Genomic DNA, 26,596 nt, shown 5'->3' with positions numbered 1-26,596 from the left:
TCCTCTCACATCCTACACCTTTTATTTACTTATCAGACGTGAGTTAAACCCACAACACTGACATTACCAAAAGCTATTTCAGAAAGGCTCAGGGCTTTTTGCTTTCTGGGTCTGTTAGGGAAGCAAAGGGCTGCTTGTGTGTTAAAGAATTTGTTGCCAGGTGGAGAATGACTCGGAGAATGCTTGTTGCTTTGATCATGTGCAGTGCTGCAACTAATTTCCCTGAGTCAGACCTTTGATAGGAAAATACAGAAGTTCTTATTTAAGCAGAACAGTTAACTACTTCTGCAGAGATCAGTCTTCTTCATCAGCATCTCAGTCATCCACAGAAAATCAGGGTAGTAGTCAATTTTTCCTCCCCTTTACCTATAATTACCTGAATGACTGCACTTCCAGAGGCTCCTTTCGACTCTGTCCTCGCAGCCTGTGGACGTCCTTGGCAGCAGCTCTCATCATTTTATCGGCCTTGAGCTCACACTTGTGTTCTGGATTTTGCACCTAAATGAATAATGAAGAAGAGCTGTCTGTGTTTCCAGGAGGAATTATCTTATCCTAACTGATCTCCAAACACAGCAGTATTTCAGCTGCAGGTCTGAGGGGTTTGGAAACTGTTGACTCTGGAAGTCACAAGCCACAGAAGCTAAACTGAAGCTTGTCAACTAATCATTCTAAGGGAGAGAACTTTTTGTAAGGTGTCCTTCAAGCCTGTGGTAAGAATAATTGTTTCTGTCAGTGCTCTCTTTGTATCTTCTTGATAGATCTTTTCGGACAGAAGATCAGCACACACAAGAAGACAGCACTCCAAAGAGCACCTCACACCAACTCCCTCCTACACCTGGTGCCAGCATAGCTTGGTCTTTGCCTGGTGCCAGCAGAGGTGCTGAGAAATCCCAGAAGCTGAGAAGGAGCCCTGTGCATGGGAGAGGGTGTGATATAAAGTAAGGTAAAGTAAGTGCCAACCACCACACACCACACCTCCTGCAGATTGGGGGAACACACTTGGCAGAACAGATGGCATTTGTGACTTCTTGTATTTGCACCTCTGCTAGGGTAGCAAATCTCTCTGCTGGCAAATGCAAGGGCTCAGGACTAACAGCTTGATGGAGCCATATGTGGCAGACAAGACTGACTAACAAGTGCTCAAACTTCATTTACTGACTGTCCAAAGTCCCCTATTCCCAAAATTTCTCCATTTCTCCACCAAGTGGAACGGAAACCCCAAGGCAGGTATGACTCACTCGTTTCTCCACAAGCCTCAGCAGCAGTCGAAACCTCTCATCATCCTTCACCCACTGTGGCAACTCTTTTTCACCCTGACTTTGAGCTTGTTCCAGCTGTTCCTTCAGTTCCCTCAGCACTGAGATCTCCTGAACCAGCTGGTCGTGCCAGGTTTTTGAAGCCTGCAGGTCCAGCTCCAGGTCCAGTGAGGTGCGGATCAGGCGCTCTGTACTGAAGGACTTGATTGAAGGCTGGAAGAGAAGGGGTGTGTGAACACAATGAGGAGAACTGTCCCAACCACTCCACCCAGAAAGTGCCAACACATCATGAGACCCATCTTTCTAATGCTTCTCTTTGCACAAACCATTTCTATTGATCCTGCTTTCCAGTCTGTCTTGAGACAGATACCGCAAACTCAAGGAAGTCTTATCTATAAGTGTTTTGATTTCTCTGCTTCTGCTCAAGTTCTTCCTTGGCAGCTTCTCCAAATCAAACAAGTCTTGCTTGCACACCTTCCTACTAAGTTTAATGTCTCGTCTTCAGATGAATCCACAGTGCTGCAGAAAAACCTGTGATGGCTTTTTCCAGTATTGCCTTCTGCTAGTTTCAAAAACAAACTGTCCCAAGAAAACACATCTCCTTAGGAGCTCAGTGTTAATATCCTGGGGAATTTCAGTGATTGCCATCACAATGGGCACAGGGGTTTACTGTGTGCCATGGCATCACTACAAAAGGGTCACCTGAGCATCTGAGACATTGTTCTCCTCATCTTCTTTTCCAGCTCCTCAAATTTATTATAAATACTTAAGAAGCTCACAACAATAAACACAGCAAAACTGTTTGTGCTACTTCTCTGACAAGATGGAAAATACCAGGAACCATTTTCCTAAATTAATTGTTTTAGGTGAGTTCCACCTTAAACTTTCCTGTCATAATCTGATAATTTCAAAGAATCCTTGAGAGACTTCATGCAATGAAAGGTTGTGAATGAAAGCATGTGGCAACTGATTTATAATTCCTAACTTTTCCTTTAAAACAATTATCTGGTTTTTGCATGAGTCTGTGTTAGAGGAAAAAAAAGTGGTGATGTTCTTACCCGTTTCACTCTGACACTTCGTCTCTCCATCGCATTCCGAACGAAGGGGGGCTTTTTGGATAGTGTGGAACTGTCACTATCACTGCGATTCAGCTGAAAAGGAAGACGAAACCCACAAATTTTTCATGAAAGAAATACAAGCAGTGCATAAACACACTATCAGTGAGACCAGAGGTTGTTGTAAGCAGAACTATGAAGTTTTGTGAAAGGCAGACAGCTGTCACCCCAGTCTGAGTATACAGCACACACTGGCACAGCCAGATCCTGCCACAAGCCTTGAACTCTGTCCCTTTTTGGGAATAGGCTGTGAGCAAAGAGAGACACTAAGTTAGGCTATGATATGGGCTTCTGCCCCACTGCTCTTCTCCTATGCAAGTAACTAGGCTGGGCAAAACAGCCCAGAAAAATAAGCTGTAAGTAGTAGCAGTAGTAGTAGTAGTAATAATAATAACAATAATATTAATCTTTCCTAGCATATGTAAAACACTGGACCATTTTATTAGAGATTTCTGTTTTCTGTAATCTGTATTCTTCTATAACCTGTATTTTAAGCTAGTGGTGGAAGAGGCAAGTTTATATGAAAGCTCTCCCCCTGGGTTTAATCAGCTGAAAAGTTGCCATTTTACACACAGCCTGCCTTGTTTTGTGGTTGTCTGTAGACCCTTACAAACAGCTCAGCTCAAGCAGGGTTTAATTTCGATTCTCTTCTCATATCCCTTCTCAAAGCTGGGGAGGAGGGGAACAGGCACTGGGATCTGTATGCACTGGGACACAACACCTGTACCATTCAAGCACAGGCCACTGCTGCAGAATGAGTAAGGTTTGTCCCTCTGGAAGCACCTGCTTCTGAACCAGGGAGACCCTACACAGCCAATCTGGCTCAGCTGTATTCAGGGCTTGTCCACTTGGGACAGGTCATATGTGGTGAAAGACAGTGCTTGCTTGCTTGTTTGCCAATTTCACTTAAAATATGAGATATTTATAGTTTATTCTGACCTTCAATTCAGGAAATAATTGTGAACAAACATTTCAAAGCAGGGAAGTGACATCTGACCCAACACATGGCATGTTCAGTTACCTTCACACAAAGCACACTGATGAATTTCAGGCTTCCACAGTTATTTTGCTGATATTATCAGGTACTTACCTTTCCATTTTTATCAAGATTTTATGTTCACCTCATCTGAAGTCAGGTGGACGGAGCTAACTGAGTTAGCACAGAACACTTCAAGCAGCAGGAAACTGTTTAATATGCAGCTTATTCATCACTGTCTTACAGCAGCCCTTCCAGGTCAGTTTGGGCATCTCAACAAGCTGCATGTGCCACAAATATATGTGCACATATCTATCTGATAAATTTGTGCTTAATGCTGTTAGTTTCAAGGTAAGATACTGTCCAGGAGGTGAGGACAGAGCAACTTCTGAAGTCAGAGGGGGAGAGAAGAAAGCACTGTTGAGTTTCTGTGAGAAATTCAGACTGAAAACAAGCACTTGGAAGCTCATTTCCTCATTTCATAAGGTTTCATTTTCCTTACCCGACACACATACTGACTCTGTGGTCCTGGGGAAAATGTTTTTGAGCGGATGATGGTGCTACCCCTGACAAACTGAGTTTGGGGTGGATTTGCTGCTCTTTTGTCTTTTGGACGAACTACAGTCGAGGACTGTGCGAGGCTCTCTGTGTTGGTCTCTTTATCCACCTGAAAGACACACAGTGCAGTGTAAATGCCAGCTTTCCATGTGCCCAGGACACACCCCCAGGGCTGTGTGACAGCCACCTGTGCCACATCTGTACTTGCTGCATTCAAACCCAGACATTCTTTAGCCCTTCTCATGCAGTGTGTCCTGACACTTCACTCCTGGAGTTCTGCTGCATTAACTGGATTGCTCCCTAAGGGCTCTGCATCCACTGATTGCTGTACACCACAATTGATTCCAATGGGCTTTGGCTGTGGATCCACACATCACTGTGACTTGGCAATCCCACAGAGAGCAGGTATGATTTGAAAGACCATTATCTTACTTGTTGTGCATCTGCAGCAAAGATCCAAATCGATGTCCAGAGAGAGCTGTGTACAGCACACTCCTGTTTGACTACAGCTACATTCAAAATTAAACAAGGTAAAAACCACTGTCCCATTAATGGAAACAGTTTCCATATGCAGAAAAAAGAAGGCATGAAATGGTGCTGTACTAACTGTGGGACAAAATGGTCACACAGAATTATTTACAAAGACTTCAGGTAGATAAAAATTTAATCATCAATGATGAACTTCCAAATAACTGCTGTAGCTTTGCTCAGCTCAGCAACAACCCAGTCAGCTGAGCAATGGGAATCTTAAATCATCTTTCTGTTCAAAAGGCTCTTGACTGTACCTTCACTGCTATCTCTGTGTGCAGCTGGGAATTCAGACTTTCTTCTGTTTCCCACAGCGATTTTCCAACACAGAATTCTTCTTCCTCCTCTGCTTCATTTTCACTGATCTCATCCTGTTCTTCCAGGTCAGGAACCTCTTCATCTTGCCTGGAAGGAACAGCTTTGTCATTGAACAGGCCTGTTGTGGACAATACTTTGGTGCTGGAGCAGGAGGTACCACCTCCTGTAAGCTGCTGGACAGAAACATGTCCCCAAGGCAGCCCGGTATACCTGACAGGCCCTGCAGCCACTGACATTACACAAACACAGGCTTAGAAAGGAGAGAAGCTGCATCAGAAGACTACATTACATAAAGCCAAAAACTTCATCCTGATCTGGCTTCAAAAGAAGATGAGGGTTCAGCCATGTGGTCTGAGTTTAAGGCAAATGCATCTTGAGGGGAGCTCTCAGGATGCCATAAATCTTAGTTAAAATGTGTTACTGGACAAAATTCAAGCATTGTTTTAACACCCTTTTCAGCTCCCTTGACCTCACAGCAGACTTCTCCATCAATCCCATTGGTCAGGCTTGCTTTCTAGTTCAAATGTTGGAGTTCTTTAAGGAAATCTGAATCTGAACCATATAAAGAACAGCCACATTAAAATTCAAGCAAAGCCTTGAACCACAGAGTGGAGTTTTCAGGGCATCCATAGAAGACTGTACAAATAACAAAATTAGCATAGTGCTACTGACAATTTTCAACATTTATCGGCTTTGTGCTCATTCTCTTAAGCACAACCTCCAGAAGAGAAGAAACAGGATTTTTCACCAAAACAGGGAAAGAAGAATACTCCCACAGCTCAGTATCATCTGCTTTTAACTCTGCACCCAAATGCTCTGATAACTCCACATGGTGATGTGGATGATGGTGGGATGGCACATACCAGCTCTCTCCACTAGTTAAAGTGCTTCTGCTTTCCTCCAGTTTCTTCTCCACAGCTTCCAGTTCAACAGCTGTCTGCTCTAGGAGTGCTGAGACAGAGTCCTGAGGAGAGAATGAGGCTTCTTGTGAAGAAATGACTCTGAGAGGCTGCAGAGTGGCCAGCCTGTGTGGTGAGAGCAGCCCCCAGCCCCACTGCACACACACAGCTCAGTGCAGCCCTGTGGGCACAGCTGGCACAGCTCCCCCAGCATGTGCAGGTGTGCAGCTCCAGGCTGAGCACCTTCTGTGCTCTGCATGTGCAAACTCTATCTTGACTTGCCCAGCAAGTCCATGGCAGCACTGTGAACTGCCTGGTGGGCAGGAAGGCTGGAGCTCACACTTCACTTACACCATGCCACGTACCACATCCCCCAGCTTCCTGAGCAGCAGATTTCAGTAAGTGTTTAGCACAGGACAAGGACATGTCTGGAATCAACAAATTAGTTATTTTGCTGCATGTAACGACATGTTCAAGTTTTAAATATAAACACGCCAGCCTTCATTTCTCTATAGTAACAGTCACACAAACACTCTTGCTTGTCCTGTTTAAAAGGGATTTGTTCAATTTAAGCAGTTCTTACTGTTTTTTCAGTGCAGGGTACTTCAGAGTGGCTGTTTCCTTGTTTACTTTTCCTGTTTTGCTTCTGCTGATATTTGTAACTAAGGAGGTTATACCAACGGGTTGATTTCTCTCCGGATCTACATATTTCAGCAAGGCTAATTTGTGCTCCACCCTATTGAGAGCAAAAACACAGTTTTAGTGTAATACTAAAATGAACAGCTACCATACCAGTCAGAAGAAATCAGAGTGAAAATCCAGGACTGTTTGATTTTGGCAAATTCAACAAAAAGAAAAACTGTCTGTTTATTCCATTTCAACAACCACTAGCAATGCTTTATATTTAATTATTTTTAGCATTGTCAAGGGCTTCCTATCTAAGTAGCAAGTGTTTCACTCCAGCTCCACTGTACAAGAATCCAGAAGTACAAACAGTGCTACTGCAGCAGGGAGAAATTACAGCCAGAGCATCAAAGAGAAAGAGAAAGGAGAGGATGACTCCCTTTCAAGAAATTTGCAAGGCTGACACAAATGACTGCCCAAACCCAGATGTTTTAGCTTTGTATATCTCATTTCTCTTCATCTGCCTGGTCATTTTTTAATACATTACATTTAGTACACAACCTGATGTATCCAAAACCAAAGTAATTTGTTCTCAATTGCAATACCATAAATGTTTCCAAAAGGAAGAAAAGTAGTTAGAGTTTGACACCAAATCATGAAGGAGAAATATCTAGTGGTCTGAGGAGGCAGTTCTGTAACAAAACATTTATCTCATAATTGTTTTTCCTGATGAGAATTGTCATTGCAAAGAATGCTGTGGGAGAGAGACCACATAGCTAAAGATTATCAGGAAGGCTTCCACAGAAATTGCCATACCTCAAGAGTGTAACATCGTGTCTAATTAAAAAGAGGAAACAAACACAAAGTTATTAAAATAGAGCTGGATACTCACCAAACATTCTTCAAGGTGAGACTTATCTACAGTGCAAACATCGACTCTTAAAGTCTTCTGGCGTAAAGCGGGGTAGGAGATGGAAACCCAAAATACTTCATTGTACACGAGATTGTCTGAAGCTTCCACCGGCCTGGTGCGGAACAAGCAGCTCGTGCTCTCCGAGCAGGGCAGGACAGCCACACGAATGTTCCTGTGGGAACAGCACAGCACTCAGCACTGCCCTACAGGTGTGCAGCTCCCCACACAAATCCCTCAGTGCAATTCAACCGAAGCACTGTGGACACCGCTGTCCTTTCCTGTTCTTTGGAGCTGCAGTCAACTGAGAAAAAAGGAGCATCTCGTCCCAGCATCAGAGATGTGAAGTGGCACGAGCTGCCACAGACTTCATCCTTCTGAACCTCATAATCAGACATCATGGGATCCTGTTTCACATGGCTGTTTGCATCTGTGCAACCTGTCACACTGCTCACACCCTTATGTAGGTAGGAACAGCAAAAATGAATCCAGTTTTTGTCAGCTTATTCAGCACACAGCTGAATTTAAAGACCTTGTGCTTGGAATGAGTCTAGCAGTAGCCACACATTTCCCAGCCCTGTGCAGTGTCCAAGGAGTTCTGCAGCATGACAAACTCCCCCTCTTCACTCAATGCAGGTGCTCAAGACTGCTACAATTAAGAACATCACCAGCCAGTGCTAATTCCAGCAAGTCCTTCCCTATCAAATACAGACCTTTGAGGAAGAAACTGTACTTTATTTCAGTTCACAGGTTTATTAGTTCATAATAACTATCACCACACAAAGTATAGAAATGTTTCAGGAAGGGCAAATTTTTAAGAGTGTGAAAAATCATAAGGCAATCTCACTTTCATTCTTATTGGGATCCAACACAATTCTATCAAGTGTGTTTATTTCATGCACTTACACTTTTTGATCTTGTTGTAACAGCAGTGCTGGAACATTACTCAGCTGGATGACCAGTATTGCAAATTGTTTATTTTTTTCATCATATCTGAATCAGAAAGACACAGAAAAGCATTACTATTAGAGAAGTCTGCCTTGGAATCTGTGACTGAATATGCCACACAAACAATACCAAAAATTTACAAACAAGACAACACTATAAATGGGACCACGACTTGCCCATAATTTAAAACAAAACCAGTTCCCTTTTTCATCAAGTTTTGCTACCAGAACATCCAGAATATAGAACAATCCAGAACATCCAGTACTTCAGGATTCAGATACAATGGACTGTAGACTTGACCTTCCACACACTGCTTTTCCTGGGGTCTAGTTAAATTGCTGCATTGTAGCTACAATTTTTTGAGAGCTTTTAATGGCTGCAATACAGGAAAGTTACAAGTAAAAATATTTGAGAATTTGTCATGAGTAACCTTTTGCTTTGGAGGGCCATGACAAATGAGTTTTGAACTGCTTCTTTTCCTCAAATCCCACATGACTTCCAAAAAGTGGAGGATTTAAGGAGGATGCCTCTGTGCCTGCCCTCCTATACCTTTCCCACTACTGTGGGTCCCACATGAGGTCAAGGATTGAGACTGCCACTTATTCTCAGGAGTTTTCCCCACCCAAGCTGCACCCTTAAGGATTCTGCAATCCAGCCAAGGGCTTTCTCCAGCCCAGCACTGCCAGTGCTCCTGCTGCTGGTTTGCACTCTCATACCCCAGTATCACCAGTTGATTTCCACTGACGTGAAAGAGGACATCTGGGCCAAGAACCTCCCGGAATCAAGTGTAATTCTTAATTATACTAAAAAAGGGCATTAGTTAGTTAATACTATTAGGACAGGAGAATAAAACAGCATAGAAAACACAATCTTTTAAATCCCATTTATCATTCTTTCCACTGGAAGGCAAATCCAGTAAAATACATTGCACATACCTCATTGCAATTTGCACTTTGGCTGTTCCAACTGCTTCTGTATCGTCACTGTCAAACACCATCACTTCTGACACACATGGTCTGAAAGGAATCAACAACAATTAAGGATTTGGTTTGTCTTTTATTGAAGTGTTTGCATTTAGGTGATACAAGATCTTTTTCTTTCCATTCAGGTGTTGGGTATATGGATTTTGTAAAATTAGCAGCTTAAAGAAAGCCTTTTTAAGAAGTAAGTGCAATCAGCCTTAGAGGTATGTATTGCAGTGCTTATCAGCAGAAAGTCATATGTCTTCCCTCCTCACCGCCAAAAGAAAAAAAGCCACACAAAAGACTGCAAAAATAAAGCAGTGGGAGATTTTTAAAGGGTTCCCTTGATTGGCTTTTAGTAAAAATGGTTGATTGGCCAGCAAGAGAAATACAACTTAACAACTGCAATCCCGTCCTGCATTGTGACAGAAAAAATTCTCAACTTTTATTAGATTTAAGTAATTCCTTTGTTTCTTTAAGAAATCAAACTTTCTTAAGCACATTAAAAGTGACAGAGTACACTGACTAGCTTTGCTAGAAAGAGCTATTCTGCATCATTTCCCTCCCAATGTATTCCTCCTCCCAAGTTTTATGCATTGAAAGTCCCCAAAACTACATTCATTGTCTAGTTGATTCAAGAGGCTATGCTGTAGCACATAAAAACAGGATTAGCATTCTTCTCTTCTAAGTGTTTTCCATATTACTGCTTAGCACTCTCTTGCATTTTGTTACATTTCAGCTGCAGAGGGTGGCTCATCCCACCCTCACTACTTGGACAGGCACCAAAAAGACACTGTAGGCACCACAGGGGTTGGCAATCCAATAACCCAAACAACACCATCAAAAATGTGAGTGTGCATTGGATGCCTTCTGTGATTGTCCCACTCCCCTCTCCAGAGCTCCCTACCCCACTGAAGGGACACAGGGGCCCTGGGACTCCCAGCTGACTGCCTGAGCCCAGGAGCTCGAGTTTTTAGAACCATTCCACTCCCTTGTCAAAGTGAACTGTGCTGTAAACATAAAAATTACTCATTTATCTAGTGAATTAATGAAGATAACTAGTGAATGAGGGGAATCTGAGTGATTTTTCACCTCTACAGTTGTGTTTTGCAACTAACAACCCTATAATTCACCTCAGTGCTAATAAAACAGTAGGAAAACCCAGGTTAGATGCAGCCAAAGCATGTACCACTAAGATCAGTACCTTCCAGTGAACTTTTTGACAAAGCTCCCACAGACAATCCAGAAAGCCAGCAAGAGCAGTGGCTCCCAGCTGTGCCCTTAGTGGGAGAACTCTTGCAGGCACCACATCCTGCTCTTGCTCCAAGCACTTGGGAACTGCATCACTGCATGTGTACATCCATCAGGCAGTTCAAGGTGCTTCTGCTTTCTTCCTTAAACACCCTTAAGTCCCCTCACACTGACTGAGGGCTGTCACTGGCTGAGGAGGGGATTTTTCCACCTGCCAGATGGCTCTGCTCCCCCCACCAAGGCAGCAGCCACAGCTTACCAGCACCTTCACAAACGGGCCAGCTGTTCAAGCAGCTCTCTGTGAGATTCCTTTCAGCTGCTTCTATTATGGGAAGCATAGGTCATTTTGATAATCAAATTCAACCTCCTCAGTTTTTTCAGGAGTATTAAGAAACCCGAGATTGAGAAGTTTAGCCACTGAATTACAAAAAAAGCTCATAACCAGCAGTATTCCAGCTGACTTTTGTGCAAAGCTGAGTCATTGGCTTCGTTCTGGAGAGAGATCTGATGTCTACCTTTGTACAGATGCCTCGTACACCCCGCTATCTCCAGCAACAGATTCATCAGACACTGCAGCTGACACGCCTGCCACCTTCAGCGCCGTCCCTCCAGCTGTGTTTATACCTGTCAGAAAAGCAGAGGAAAACCAAAAGCAGCTGTTAATGAAAACAAACTGGCTAACCAGCAGCTTTTCTTCTTATCCTACCCCTGAATTGCATTTTTTTCCCCCAGCCAGGTATTGTTAAGCAACAGCACATTTCTGAAGACAGAGAGGATAGAGGCAGGGCAGGCTGAGTTGAAAGATGGCCTTGAAGTGAGGGAATGTGCCAAACTGCCCTGGAGAACAAAAAGTGCATGGAAAATGGGAATAGACTGTGTGGTGGAGTTGAGAGAGGGTTTCATTGCACAGTGAGTGCCCATTTATTCCCTGTGCCCTGCAGCAGTGTGAGGGCTGAGGTTACACACAGGCTGGGCCCAGTGTGTTACAGCTGCCTGCCCTGGCACCTCCCTGGGCATGGGTCCTTGCAGGAGATGCCAGAAGAGGCTTCCAAAGCCCTGGAAAGGCAGGGCAGTACCCTTGACTTGATGAGCAATGCTCAGAAGCAGCAGGACTTCCAAATTCTAGTGAACTTATAAATATGAACCAATAAACGAGCTCCTACTGCAAGGTACCCTTAGACAGGCAGCAATCATCCTGCTCCAGCCACCCAGAGAACAATGGCTGGGCAAGCACTGCTGACCAGGCTCTGGCCAGGTACAGATCATGTGGAGCTGTGTATCCCACCTGGAGAGCTAATACCAAGTTTAGCTTCAAGATGGGAACAGCAAATAAACCACCCCCTAAATCTGAAATGTTTGTCTACACAGGACAAAAGGCAGGTCCAGAAAGACCAGGTTAACTAGCTGAATGTGGAGAGAAAGAGATAGGATTTAAAAGAGAAGTCATATGCAGGAATACAGGGAAAAGGAGATAGGGAAGAGAAATCAAAGAAGGTGAAGCAAATTTTGTACAGAGGTGTTATCTCACATAAATTCCTTGTGCTTCAAAACAGGGAAAGATTCTCCCTGGAAACCTGCATATTCTGCATCTTTCCACTTGAACATTTCAGTGGAGAGGAGCTGCAGCCAAGAGTCTGGAGAACTCCATCTGCCAACGTGGCTAATGAGTGCTGGGCCATACCCAGCTCCTGGCTCTCATCCTCAGGGATGTGGGAGACCTGCTCCAAGAGTGAGGAGGTGCCAAAGTGTCACCCTGGGAGCAGCTGGAGCCCCACAGTAGCAGAGCATTACACTCTGTTCCAACGGGCTTTTGTTTTTCACAAGTGGTCCTTCTTTCCCATAGAGTTAGACAAGCACATGCCCTCAAACCAATATATGGTTTCCAAAGCATATTTTCTTTACTACAAAGCAAATTTGGGTTTTGGTTGGTTTTCTGGGGTTTGAGTTTGTTTTTTCAGATTTCTCTTGGTGTTGTTTTCTTCACAGTCTCACAAAGCCACTTAAAAGAATTAAACCCAGCTTTGAATAAACTGGAGGAAAAATGTGCAAGGGTTATGGAATACCATAAGGACTCGTAAACCAACAGTAGAGGGTGCTACAAGTAACCCCAATGCTTTGAGACACCTGTGCCATTTTGGGCCCATTTATCCACGCATTTTTTGACACTACCACCAAATGGCATTTCTCATCTTGGTACTCCCATGGAACCACTGGACAGAAATAGTATGTCCAAGACCTTTTCCCCACAGGCCAATCCACATGAATAGAAGTTATCACCTGCAACACAAGTATCAGTCATTAACTGAAACAAATGGATCCATTTAACACTCCATTCCCACTTTAATCCATCCTCCCTCCTGCCATGTGCCAGGGCCAGGCTCCTGCAGTGCTGTGGATCACAGGCCGTGCTAGAGGTTCATGGGAAGGGTCAAAACTTCTTTCCTCAATGCTCCTTCAATACCTCCTCGTCCATGGTTTTAACAGGAAAATAACTTCTTCCCCAGTGGCTGGCTTCCTGAATATGATTCTTGGAATTTTACACACCAAATACTGCTCTGGGAATCCTTTTACATCACAGTGGCTCACTGGGAAAGGCACTGCAGGTTGGCCTCCACACACCAAACCTCTCTTTCTCCCTCAGTTCCCAAAGCCATGGAGTCTTTCCAATCCAGAAAGCCTCATTCTTGACCACCTGCCCCGAGCACCTCAGGGCCAGAGGGGTGAATACAGAAAGTGCGTAACAGTGAAGCTGTTGTGAAGTAACTTCTCTACAGCAGAGTGCTACAGTGTAAAGGTGAATAAAACCAATGGCTCTGTGACAACAATTCCAGACACCCTTTTCCTTATTGGTTTTGCAAAAGACTTGAAAAGTTCAGCCCTTTCCTGCAGCTAATTAACACAAAATTCAGACTTTCAGTCTTTAGCCTTAAGTGTCTGAAGAGATACCACACTAATAAAAAAGTTCAGAACTGACTCAACTCTCCTCCATTTTTCCAAGCAGATGGATGCTATTGGTGTTGTTTCACCTTTTTGTTTTCACTCACATGAAGAATTTGAAGTTTGCTCTGCTCTTCCTGCTACTTGCCCTTCCATGGGCCTTGAAGAGCCATGTCATGCACCGTCCTCACATCCAACCATTTAATCAGAGAATGCTGGACTCTGCCAGGCTCCAGGTTTTGCTATTCATTTCTCCTAAATCACTCAGGAGTTTCTCAGGTGAGAAAGGCAGCTTTTATTTCAGTTTCAAAGCTAGTGGAGATTCTGCTCTACCAGAAGGCAGCAGCAAAGCTCTCAGATACACTGTTCAGCTCTGCTTCCAGGACATGTGAGTGTGCTTTGCCCAGGACTGACCACCCCAGAGCCAGTCCCATGCATTTTGGGTGTTACACTGAACCCCCCACCCCCAAAATGCCTGAGGAGTAGAATCTCATCTCGTTATTGCCCTGAAATAAACTACTTATGGTGATTATTTTGTCTGCTGACTGGCTAACAGCAGTAATCACTTAATCTGCTTAACACCTGAGCTTTCACTTTAACAGCCTTGGCAAATCTTGAAGAGCTAAAAAGGTTAAAACTAATCAGCACCCAGTTCTAATAATTAGTGTTTCCTACTCAAATGCATAATACCTCTTGCTTGTAGGAAAATGGTAGCTCAAAGGGGAAGATTTGCACTTGTGTTTTTTATTGTGTTTTAAATAGTGTCAGCCTTCTTAATGCAGAAGGTGGTGGTAATATGGTACTGGTTCCTTTTATTCGCATGGGCTGTTCCATAATCCCACGAAAAACAGAAACAATCTGTACTGCTGGTTCACAGAACTGTATCTTGCAACTTTATATTGCCTTTAAAGCTCTTCCTCACTGCAGCTACAAATCCAGTCCTTTCACTCACTGGATTTAACCCAACTGCAGTCACAAGAACTTCAGACAGGCCCTAGCACTGTGCCCTGGTTGTGCCAACTGCTTTCCATCCACTTCAGCCCCTCCATTCCAAAAAAAGGATGAACCCTTCCCACCCACCAACAAGCCATATGCATATATATGAGAACATCCACTATCTCTAATGTCTTACTTTATCATGCTTACAATCTAAACACGTTTTTGTTGCTAAGAGACCAAAACAGCAGAATTTGAGCACAGCCTTGACATGTCTGCTCAGCTGAAATTAATAAATTCATTGCCACTGATTTACTGGGAACCAGAGCAGGATCTTATGCATACCAAGGTGGTGGGGAAGGATTATTACTACTATAATTTGTTAACTGTTAAGCTATATGAATTTTCCAGCCCTCCTCAAAAGCTTGGTCAAAAAACTTTGCATCAATATGGCACTGTGTCTCCCAGACCCAAAACAATAGATGATATTCTGAATAGTTTAGTGTCAAACCAAACCAGGAATCCCACCACGACCATTTACATTTGCACATGAAATCCCTGTGATTTGTGTCCACATGCATCTGTCTACAGTAAAAACACACATAAATCAGTCTCCTGCAAGACTCATTATATCAGTATTTTTGTGTACAAATTAAAATACCAACCCTCCCTCCCAAACAAGACAGAAAACAGAGTTGAAAACATTTTTCAACATAAAGACAACAAGATGACAGCTTCTGAAACACTTGCTTCGCAATGCTTTATGAATGACATTAAATATAAATGCATGCAGTGCGTGAAAATCTTTTCCTACCATACCTTGACCTAGATGTTTATCTCCTGCTCGAGGCTCTTCCAGTCTACAGTTGCCACTCCCAGTGTTTAGGGTGAGTTCTGACAGATTTGCACTTATCTCTGCATCATCAAAATCCATATGGCTTGAAAAGACGTCACCAGTCAGAAGTGGGTCTATCACCAGCGGAGAGCAAGGTGGAGATGGAGAAGAGAGAGATGACCTTGGGGACAGTGATGTCATGGATTTGGGAGTACCAGACAAGGACCTCAGAGCCTGCATGCGACTGGTGGTATCTGCTTTTTGAGTTTTTGCTACTTCATCCTCGTGAATGGTGGTGATACAGCCTGATGGCCTAAACCCAGTGGCTCCTTCTAAGAGCAAGTCAAGCTTGTTTTGATATTCCGAGTCCAACTGCTCCAGCTGCTCCAGGTGCTCATAGTAGAGATCAGTGAAACTGGCTGAGGTGGACGAATCCTGGCTGGAGGTGGCAAGAGATCCTCTGCTAGATGCAAGAGAACCAGGGCTGCTGCTTGAGGAGAGGGAAAGCATGCTGGTGGAGAGACTGAAGGAAACAAGTCAGAAAACCATGACACTGTACCTTCTGATTTCTCATGAAAACACTGCAATGTCACCACATCTCTAAGCCCACAGGGTGTTGCTTTGTTAGCTCAGGCCACACGCATTAGTCCCCAGAGCAATCCAGAACCACAGTCTACACAGCAGAAATTGTGGGTCACTGCTTGGTCAAATAGTATCAACCATATTCATTTTTTCTACTCACCATATCAGACTCCTAAGAGCCCTTGTTTAGCCAAAACAACTCCAATGAACAGTTTCAAACCAATTGAAATTTGTGCCATCCCCCTCCTCCCGCATCTCTCTGGAAAGTATCTATGGCTCCTGTTAATCTTCAAAGCAGACTGCAAAAACCAGCAAGGCCCATGCAAGAAGATGAAGTTATTGCAATGAACTGTCTGACCATATGGAAATTTTCTTCTATTTGCCTCAATCTTGGACCTGCAGCCAAAAGGCAGTATCACAGCTGCCTGGATCTGGCCCTCAGAGATCACAGCAGCCAGCAGTCCAGAAAGCTGGCAGGATTTATCCATGTAAAAGACTGCTACATGGAATCCAGGGCCAAGAGAGCAAGGGAAAAAGTAGGGGCTGGGCTGTGAAATCAATTCACACGCTTTATTTATCCCTAGAGTTCTACATTCAGAACATAACTGACAACAAAATTAATTTCAAGCAGGTGCTGAATAGAAGTCTGTTCAGATAAGGAAGTCCAGACACCACAGCACAGTTTTCTGCTCATGAGACCCAGCAAGTATTCCAGTAGTGACTACAACATGTACCAATGTACAATCTCTAGAAATTCCACTTAAACCAACACTCCTGCTCTGCATATTGAAGACTTTGGTCATTATTGACCCTCACTTCAAATAGGGATTAGATATTGAAAAATTTCTGAATATACATAAGTGGCTTAAGTTGCCCTGCTGAAAAACTGTGAGATACTAATAAGCCTAATAATCCCTTATTTATTATTTATAGAGTAAAAGCTGGAAACTATGTTTGTATAATTATTTCCATGACCTTAGGAGAAACAGGCAAGTATGCTGTATTTAGTATAATTTTGGCAGAAAATGTCTTCTGACAGATGTGCTGTGCATCACATTTGTTCAAAAAAGCTTCTGATAGATGTTTTTGCATATTGGCAGTATATACACATCTGTTGAAGCCTAATGAATTTACAGCTTTTCAGTGTACTTCACTATTAAAAGGGAGAGGTTTAAAATTAATCTTTTCCCTGTCAAAAAACTGGGCTCAACTTCTTTTTGTACATGCCTTTGAATGCCAGACATTTTGCATTATGGGGTTAATAACAAACACTTATTCTTATGAAGGAGCATGCCAAGAATGCTGGGCACACAGTTAGGAAGAAATTAGTTTCACATGCTTCTTGGTCACCTCAAAAGATCCCTAATCAGCTAGGTGAAATGAAAATATGATGCATTTCCACTGCATAAAAGCCTCACAGATAGCTATTCTCCATGCTGGCTTATTTACACGTCAGTCTTGCACTATGATTTCTTTCCAGTCTTTTCGGTGTCATCTTCACAAAATGAAACAGAATCCAAGTGGAGCAGAAGCTACAAACAGAGTAAATTCAGTACACACTGGTAGGAAAAAACCTCAACCAAACAAAAACCCCACCAAACTTTCTTGTTATCAGAATGATAAAAATATAGTTTTAGCAAAATGATTTGACCTTAGTGCCTGCAGTCATGCATGCTGGATACACCAATCCTGTGTTCTCCCAAAAATACAGCCTGAACTAAAAGCCATTCTTCACACCATATGAACCACAACAGATTCAGGGATATCTCTATATATTGTCTACATTGCAAGCAACAGCACACTTGGAATTAGAGAAATATGATCATTCACACATTAATGTGTAGTTGCATTAGTAAGATTCACTCCATTTGCTGTCTGTTAAGCTGTTTTTAACATACTTTATTAATGTAATACTCCAGTAACTCAAACTTTAGTGAATAAGTCTCAGCTATCCCTCATCACCTAAATATTGCTGAAATAGAAGGGACTGTGCAAACTCCTGCTGTGAGACAGAGTTGTTCAGCCCATTGAAAAGCACCATAAACTGACCTATGATCCCAAGGCTTCTCCTTACACTGACTATACAGGGGCCTTAGGTCAGTACTGGGACTGAAAGGCCTTTTAGCCCTCAGCTGGGAGCTGGAACTGTTAGCAGAGGAAGTCAGTGGCACAATGTGCAGCAAAAGCAACCACAGCTTCTGGAAAGGGTCACCTACCTCTTCAGCTGGGAGTGCAGCATGGCAACCAACCGTGTGGTTTCCTCCAGCTCTCGGACAAGCTGATTTCTTTTGCTGTTCAACTTCAGCCTAAGAGAAGATCAAAAAAGAGACAAGCTAAAGTAGCATTTACTATTTGAAATAAGGAGTAAAGGAAAAATCTACTTTTTTTTTTTCTGTGAAATCCTACAAAAGTTGATAGGAATACATGGGACTGAATTTGGTCCAGATATGTAGGTGTTTACCAACTTCATAAACTCTTAAAATGCAGAACTCAGTCCTGAAAACATTCACAAGAGAAAATAATTACAGCTGGTAACATAAAAGCTAATGTTTCTAGGATCAGGCCTCAAAAGAACTGGGCAGATTTTACTCACTAAACACTACTGCATTCCTAATGTGCTAATAAAACTATAAATGTCCTAATTCCTTCCACTAAAGCCTATGGATGATTAAGGGTTACTTGATTTAGTTATTAACCATTGCATTACTGCTTTCCATTATTGGCTTTAGCAGCATCTCAGCTTTATTTCCCACCTCAACTGGCTTGAGACAAACACATTGCTCACACCCTAACTGAACAGGCCTCTGGACACAAAATCCTTCCCCATAAATGTGTTATGTCTTTGTCACTCTAGAATGTGACCATATTCCCAAAAATCCCAAATGAAGGTCTTTACCTTATGGCAAGACCAGAACCATTTGTCAAACCACAGATACCTCAAGCAGGTGAAAGTGTAATGGCCAAGACATTTACATTTTTTCCAGCATGATAAAACCACAAAAAGCCTATGTAAAAAATTGGTGTCATTTGGACACTGCATTGAAGAAGTGAAAACATGGAGCCAAAGAGAGAGTGGATGCAGTGTGCCTACTCCATTTCAAGAGACTGCAGCTACCAGAAACACTGCTGAGCCACCCTCATTAATACATCCAGACTGTAAAACACCTGTAGGCAATGCCTAATGCAGTATTCATCCCCACTGTACATTCCCCTGAGGTCTCCTCCTGCAACACAGGTAAAATTAGGGAAGAAAGTTGGCATTTTTTTCAGCTAGTTTAGATTCACAGGATATTCCCTGCAAGCCCCACAGCCCTGTCAAATACCAGATCCTACAGGAATCACATACAAGGATGCTCAGAACAAACAGCAAATTTAAGAAATTTAAAATTCCATCTGCTGACATTTACCAAGGCCCAGACTGCACAGCAACTGCAGTAGAAGCTGCTGTGAGGTGCTGGCTGCATACAGAAATGTTACACTACATTAACACTACACTGGGCTATTTTGAGCATTCTTTACATTCCCATAAAGGATTCATTGTAGGAACAGCAACCTTTCCCCACTAGCACAGTAAAACTTGCACATGGGCTGTTTGGGAGATGAGTTCAGAAGCTTTCTGAGTAGTGTCCTGGGAATGTGAGGGCACTGCTGTGGGCAGTCAGCCAGGGGATGCTGGTGCTTGCTCCCAGTTACCTCTTGCCCAAAAAGGCACTGCTCTGTTCCCACTAACCCACCTCTCAGTGAGAGCTTTGCTCTGAGTGTCTCTAGCAGCCTGAAGGTCCTCCTCCAGGCGCCTCCTCTCTGTCTCCAGTCTCTCCACCTCTCCTCGAGTCCATTTTCTGGGGCTAATAAATCGCATTTCTTTTAAGAGCTCCTCCTTCTCATTAATCAGTATCAGACGATCCCGCTCAGAGTCCAGCACGCCAGGCCAGGCCTCACTGTCAAGTTTAGCCAGTTGGATTTTCAGGTTTGCTATTCTGCAGGGGAAAAAAAAAATGCAATTATTCCCTGAGGAGTGCCTGATCTCCTGCTCCAGATACGCAGAGGTGCACCATGACCAACCACATCTTCCAGAGCCCTGAGGAAGGCTCTGAGCTCCAGGACAACCACCCTCGTGTGTCCCCCTTACCAGAATGGTGCCAAGTGACAGCACCACTGGGATGTGGACATGCAGAATGGGATTTTAACTCAGGTTTGTTCACAATGGAAAAAGAAGTTTCTAGCTAATATGCAGAGTGTCCACCAGTCAGGGAATAATACAACAAAAATTCTGGATGTCAGAAAAGGCAATCACATATACTACAGGTGTTTCATATGCATTACAGAGTGATCTCAGAGTAGTTTGTGTGGAGGATATCATGTGATAATTACCTACTCTTTAATCACTTTCGTGGAAGTAACTGTGTACTCCCCATATACAATTCAGATAAAGATTAGTGTTTAGTCAAAAGCTTAGAAATTCTTTTTTTGTCTTTACAATGAGGAAGTTAATCATATTTCCATGCTGCTACTGCAAGAACCCACCTGTTGATTCAACAGTAAGCATTCTGGACACATTAAGGAGCTACACTACTCCTGGTGCAACCTGCACTTGAGGATGTGAGGAGTTGGAGAGGCAATGTGATCCTACCAAAATCCAGAGCTGCTTACTTGCATCAGAATCAAAGCCTATTTTCATTAGAGATATCATTCCAGATTTCAGTTGAAAGCCTGTGTCACCAGTCCTCCAGCACCACTCCACATCAGCTCAGGGAGGAAGACAAGCAGACTAAAAGCAACAGCAATACGGATGTAGAATTTTCCAAGAGCTTTGACTGGCAGAGGAGGAGAGCAGAGCTTGTGGTAGGGAAGGAGGCTGCTCACTCCAAGTGGCTGCCTGTTCCAAATTTCCCAAATATCTGACCTGCTCAGTTAGGTCCACAAATGGTTAGCTCTGCAATGCAAAAGACAGAGAGAAGCAGGATACAGAACCAAGGGCAGTAATGTTGGTCCTCCCAAAGAAAGCTGCTTCCTTTGCACTCACTAACCTACAAGTCTTCAAGACTGACAGTCTGATCATGGTAGTTTGAAGAGAAACAATAGTACAGATAAATCTGAATTAGAATTACCAAGGATCTGTGTTTCTGAACTCACACAATCCAAAATATCAAGTAGGAAGCAGGGAATGGGAAGGCCAGAACTGTCTGGGATGAAAAAAAATTGAAAAACTTAGAAGGCAAACAAGTAGAAGAAAGTATTTTGCAAGATATTTTCAAAAAAAATTCACCTGACTGAACATCAGAGAGGCAAGGCAAGGCCCCTTCACGTGATGAACTCGGGTTAATCCCACACTCGGGTTTAGCAAATACATAAGAAATGGAAGTGACATGTAAAATGAACGTCCAATATGTTTCTGTCTTTGAAAAGGGCTTTGTGATCTGGTGACAGACTTACTGGACTTAAATCTGTTACAGCAAATAGTTGCAGGTACTGATCTGGATTCATCTCTCTAGAATTTGGTTTATGCTGCAGAAACACAGAGGATGGTGTGTGCTTCCTCCAGCAAACCAGCGCACAGGCAGGCACAGAGCAAATTCAGTGCCAACCAGCAAAATCAAAGTGTGTGGAGTAAGCAGTAAGATGCAGATCTGGGCAGCAGCAGCTAGAAGGCTCCTGAATGGCCTTGAAGAATAAAGCTTTGTCTTCCAGGCTCCAGAGGCCAAGAGGAACTCGAGGCCTGAGAGAGCCTGTGAAGGATTAGGCTCACACACACTGACCTGCCTCCAGCATCATCAACAGGAGACAGACATGAAATCACCTTTCTGAAGGGAAGCATCACTTTCTGTAAACCCATTTCCCACAGCAGGTTGCTCACTCTAACGAAGTTCCATAATTGATAGATATTCAGCTCAACTATTTTTAGGTAGTCTTAAGAGCTGTTTTGTTTTTGAGTGCCTGATTAAGTGCAATACTGTGTTCCAATGAAGAATTAACAGTGGCATTAATTCATAATCCAAGAATTCCTCTGTGCATTTTGAAGGGATATGAGTCTAAGAGGATTGGCTAGCATAAATCTGATCACTTTTGGCATACATTTGCATGGATATGGCTTTTCCATTGGAATTTGTTCTCTATGCATTTCCGAGTCTAAAAGGTTTGTTAAGCTAACCTCCAGTTTTACCTTAGGTACATGATCGTTATTTTCCCCCTTTTCAGTTAAAGGGAGTTTTATTATTCTATTTTTGCAATAAAACAGCACTATCACAAAAGAAACATGTTGCAGAAGGTCTGCACTGTGCTGAACACTCCAGCCCTTCAGCATTCACTGCCTGAGTCTGAACTCCATCACTGCTGATGATCCAGGCTGGGCTTGCAGTGCCGGCCTCAGGTCACACCACGTCTCTGAATGGCCACCAGAATGAACAAATACAGAACAAGAAGCTCAAGTTTTATTTAGTTGTTCTCTTTCTACCTAGAAAAGGTAGTTAGATGATTTATTCATCATCATAACAAGATTCTTTTTAGTTAATTAGGGAAAGTTAGCACCTTCTATTATTATGCAACATAGGCATAGCACATACAATTTTTAGTCTCTGGAGATTGTCCAGAGCACATGCATCTCCACAGGAGCATGCACTAAGATGTGTATCTACACCCAGTAATTAACAATCCTGTATCAGATAAGTTTCTGTTCTTGAGCAAAAAAAGCCACAAGCTAAGTGGGAGGTGTGGTTTAAAAACTGACCAGTGAAATTCCCACCGTCATTGTAATGTTGCTTAATGTGACATTAAAATATTTCATTTCAGGAGATTAAAAAAACGTATTTCTAAAATCCCTGAGTTACCACCAGTCACACAGAACCCAAGCTTGAATTTTAACTGCTGAAGAAATTAGAACAATGCAGGGTACAAGTTGTGCTACACAACTGAGTTACTGCTACATGTCTGAAGTTGTACAACAGAATTTAGTTGCATCTCTGATTGCATTTATGCTGCAGCAGCTATCTCCTTGCTGAGAGGTAGCAGTGACAGCCTTTTTGACATGATACTCATTCTCAGTTTTGAATATAATTAAGCGAAAGGTTTGTCACTGTAGCTGCCCTGTGTCTTTTTTTGGGTCCTATATTATCTGCTCTGGGGATCTGTTGTTTGCCTGAGCTGTGACAGGAGAGGATGCAGTGATGGGGAAGGGAACTGGGTCCTGGCAGTTCTGGTGTGGTGAAGTTCAGTCAGATACTCACCCACATCTGAGCTTTTAGTCTGGTCCATAGCAATGGTACAAACAGTGTCTGCCAGAGCCTGCTTTCTAAAGCACCAGCCCTTTACAGATCTAGTAGTTCTAAACTAATTAATATGGGACCATCTTGATTTCAAACCTTAACTTTTACCTCTCCAGATACTGCAGAGCTAATATAACACATGTATTTCCATCACTCGCTTTCTTCACAGTTTGTGCGTGGGCAAAGTACTTAGCCTTCTATTGTGTTTTTGGAACATTTTAATGCTGCTGTGGGGACAGGAAACACTTCTAACATCACAAGGAAGAATTTTCACAGGAACAGAAGGTTCCTTGTGAGTCACTATATCCATAGTATTGTTCCAGCTTTAAACCAGTCAAGGTATTTGTTTCTGCAGCTCCTACTAAATACTGTGCCAAAACCATGGTGCTCTGATAGCTGGAGATCTTTTCATTTTAGCATCAACTATTCATATCCATTTAGATCCATCTTTCTTCATGGTAATGTTTTTTAAGCTTTGAGAAAAACCTATAGATAACCTAGGACAAACATGGGGTATGAGCAGCAAGTATTCTTTAACTGCAAAGTGTGTTGTATGCCACTCATCATCACTTCAACTACTGTGCTGTCTTCATAAGGTTCTCTCTCTTTATAAAGAGCATATTAAATAAGTTTTCAGGCTTGTCACTATTCACTTGCCCCTCCTTGGAAAAGGTACAGGATAAAGGAGGAATATTCCTCTTCAATCTGAATGTGTTCTATATATTATAAAGTCAGTGTGAATTAAATTGAAGCCTTCAGCAAAGCTTAAAAGTAAAAGGCAATTTTACTACTGCCTAATTAACCACTGCATTTGAAGCAGTGGTATTTTTAAAGTTGCTTTTAAAAGTCACTGAATGATTTGAATGTCAAGGTAGTTTGGCAAATCTTGGACTGACAAAACAAACAGTTCTGGTAAAATTGCTCCACCTAAGAAAAGAAGTATAAATTTGTGCCAAAAGCAGTTGGACACGCAGTTCTGCCACAGATCAAATTTTATGCCACTGAGAAACACGGCCTATTGGCCATGCCAGTACACCAAAATGAGAGCATTATTAGTAACCTCAGCCTTAAGGCTCTTATTTCTAACCAGAGGCTGGAGAAAAAACCTTCTCTTTGCATATATCCCAAGCACAGATTGTACAAACACATCTGAACTTTGTTATTCTGGAGTTGCAAAGTCCCTCTAGAGCAGTTAGAAGTGAAGAAAGTCACCCCCAGCAATGGTTACATCACTGAACAAAGACTAGGCCAGCCAAAGTCTAAGTAATAATTCTTGGTGGTTTTTCATTTAACTACACAGTTGAGTCAGCTACTATCTATTAAAAAGTAAATCTTGAAAGCTTTTGCTTAAATTGGCCTGTTAAGTAGATAGAATTTTTTTTTAATCTATTCTTAATTCATCTGAGATCAGAGGGCAAAGGTGAAAACTTACATTCTTATGGATAAGCTCTGGAATTGCAGCCATTTGACCGTATTTTGATGTAAGGTGTTAACACAATATACATTTCTCCTTATCACACTTAGGCATGCAAGCATTCATTCATTTCAAATAAGGTAAGGAGATGCCTTGCAGTACAGTCTCCTTATTAGGAATGGGGAAACACTGGCAACAGGTACCAGAACCACTTATGTCCCCATAGGTGTGGCCAGACTGAATTCTTTATGTATTAGTCACACCTCAGTAATTTCTAGGATGGTTATTCATTTCTTGAAAGATAACACTGGCCCAAAAAGCCTATTGTCTCAAAAATTACCACATTTACATAGCAGCAATGCTGGGTTTCAGTCTGGAGGTACTTCTTCTAGTGAAACTTATCCTCAGAATGAGCTCTGTGACAACCAAAAAGGGCAATGGGCCAAAGAATTACCTTCTCTTTGCCTCTTCATACTGCAGCCGTAATCGCACCTTCTCGGCCAGCTGGTTACTGCTGCTGGCAATAAACTGAGACAGAAACATCAAATCAGCAACTTAGGAACCACTCCTCTTTTGATATTTCCTTGACACTGTTACAAGTGACACTAGATCTTGTCAGTCATTTTCTAGTTAAACCAATCACAGAACACAAACATGCTGCATTTAAATAAACTTTTAGTGATTTCTTCAAATACTTAACCCCAACAAGATTCAAAGGCCTTTTCTGGCCTAGAAAGAAGAGAAAATCCACCACATCTGTCTTGGGCTTCTATTTCTGTGAACACACAAATACCTTAGCAATCCTTCTTCTTAAATGCTCTTTTGCATCCTTAACTGCTGCATTGTATTTTGGTTTAAATGACATCTTGCTTTGGCTGTTAAAGACAAGGGACATCATATCATGCCCAAATCTGCAGATCTTCACTAACATGTGTGGCCCTGACTGAAAGTGGCTGCAAACCTTTAAGTAAAGGTTCCCAGGAGAGGCGCTGTGCTGTCGTGTGAGAAATAAGATGTACCCTCAGCACCGACTGAGTCCTTACCAAGGCTGGGACCAACCTGACACTTCTGATCTCCTTGCACGTGTGGGACTGAGGGTTTATGAGCACTACAACTTTGGTGGCATCAAAATATCTACACATAAGCTGCTGTTCTCACTTGTAACCCAGTGAAACACTTGTAGGGGAAGAGTCCTCACTGGAGCTTAGCCCATACAGACCTGCTGAATGTTTCTTGTCTCGTAACTTATCACTGCTATAAAGAGCTAAGGGAATATTTATATAACAAAAAGCTACACCTACAGGCCAAATCAAACTTCCTTCCCTTTTATTCCTACCTGGGTTGCTCTGATAGAGACAGTGTGGGGAAACATCAGGTTGCCCTTAGAGATACATTAACACTGCACACAAAAACAAAGTCACTGCAGTTTAAACCAGGAGAAGCTGTGATTTCACAGAAACTTGTCCATGCTTGGAAACTCATGGTGAGGTAGTTCTACACACAGCTCAGAGGAATGTCTCCATGTGCACAAGGCTTCCCACACATTACTCACATTTCCTGAAACATCTGTCTGGGAGCTGACATCCAGGTACTGTCGCGGTAGCAGAGGGCTGGAGCTTTCCACAGACACACCGCTGGCCCACAGGTCTGACTGGGATCCTCTGTCATTCACAAAGCTGTCTTTTAACCTGGCTAAGCTCTAAAACCACAAAAAATCATGAGGTGAGCTCACTTCTGCCCAAAGTACCTCAGCAGCTACATAACTTTAGCCTAAACCCATGACTCAGATCTGACCATGTTTGCTATGCCCACTCAGACTCGGCAAACTCGAGGTCAGGCATGGCTGGACTGTGTTTTATACTTCTCATTTACAGCATCTGAAGAACTGCAGAGGCTGCAGTCCAACCACAACACAAAACTAGTTTATGTTATTAAAAACCTCAATTATGTATCTGAAATACAAAACACTTAAATTACTTCTCAGATATTCAATCTTCTAGCAATGGTGACGTAAAATACTACAAAAGTTATATTGTTTCAATACCTGAATGAGGTCTTGTTTTTCCTTCTCCCCTGATGTGATGGCCTTCTTGAGAGCTTTCATTTCACTTAAAATGGCTTGTGCCTCATCAAGTTTGTAGCCACCTTGAGTATCAGACATTTTCATGTCAATTCTGTACAGAAATTTTAAAAAACCCAGTGAGCTAACATTTAATAACATCCAGTTAATTGAATCATCCTAGATCCATGCATCTTGACATGAATTTTTTTAAAAAACACACTCCAAA

The 26,596-nt window shown here is 42.6% G+C and overlaps 1 protein-coding gene across 16 annotated transcripts in view; it reads right to left on the bottom strand.

Annotated features, from left to right (window-relative positions):
- Positions 1–26,596, bottom strand: part of WWC1 (WW and C2 domain containing 1) — a 66,921-nt gene that overhangs the window by 853 nt on the left and 39,472 nt on the right. For 9 of the 16 annotated variants that reach the window (XM_086851299.1, XM_023936264.2, XM_086851310.1 and 6 more), the window contains 17 exons: positions 26,353–26,482; positions 25,861–26,007; positions 24,763–24,836; positions 19,370–19,612; positions 17,852–17,941; positions 15,038–15,576; positions 10,861–10,969; positions 9,068–9,148; positions 8,091–8,177; positions 7,167–7,359; positions 6,234–6,386; positions 5,615–5,715; positions 4,691–4,838; positions 3,850–4,014; positions 2,315–2,407; positions 1,239–1,469; positions 377–498 (listed from right to left, as the gene is read on the bottom strand). In XM_086851299.1, the coding sequence (XP_086707425.1) occupies positions 377–498; positions 1,239–1,469; positions 2,315–2,407; positions 3,850–4,014; positions 4,691–4,838; positions 5,615–5,715; positions 6,234–6,386; positions 7,167–7,359; positions 8,091–8,177; positions 9,068–9,148; positions 10,861–10,969; positions 15,038–15,576; positions 17,852–17,941; positions 19,370–19,612; positions 24,763–24,836; positions 25,861–26,007; positions 26,353–26,482 (2,706 nt within the window). The remainder of the gene's footprint in view (positions 1–376; positions 499–1,238; positions 1,470–2,314; positions 2,408–3,849; positions 4,015–4,690; positions 4,839–5,614; positions 5,716–6,233; positions 6,387–7,166; positions 7,360–8,090; positions 8,178–9,067; positions 9,149–10,860; positions 10,970–15,037; positions 15,577–17,851; positions 17,942–19,369; positions 19,613–24,762; positions 24,837–25,860; positions 26,008–26,352; positions 26,483–26,596) is intronic. The other 7 variants (XM_086851301.1, XM_086851307.1, XM_086851311.1 and 4 more) reach the window with 1 other exon arrangement.

Source organism: Cyanistes caeruleus, chromosome 15 (genome assembly GCF_971803275.1).
Source record: "Cyanistes caeruleus chromosome 15, bCyaCae1.hap1.1, whole genome shotgun sequence".
Lineage (NCBI taxonomy): Eukaryota > Metazoa > Chordata > Aves > Passeriformes > Paridae > Cyanistes > Cyanistes caeruleus.
Note: the sequence above shows the minus strand (reverse complement) of the source record. Positions and strands in the feature narration are given on the sequence as shown.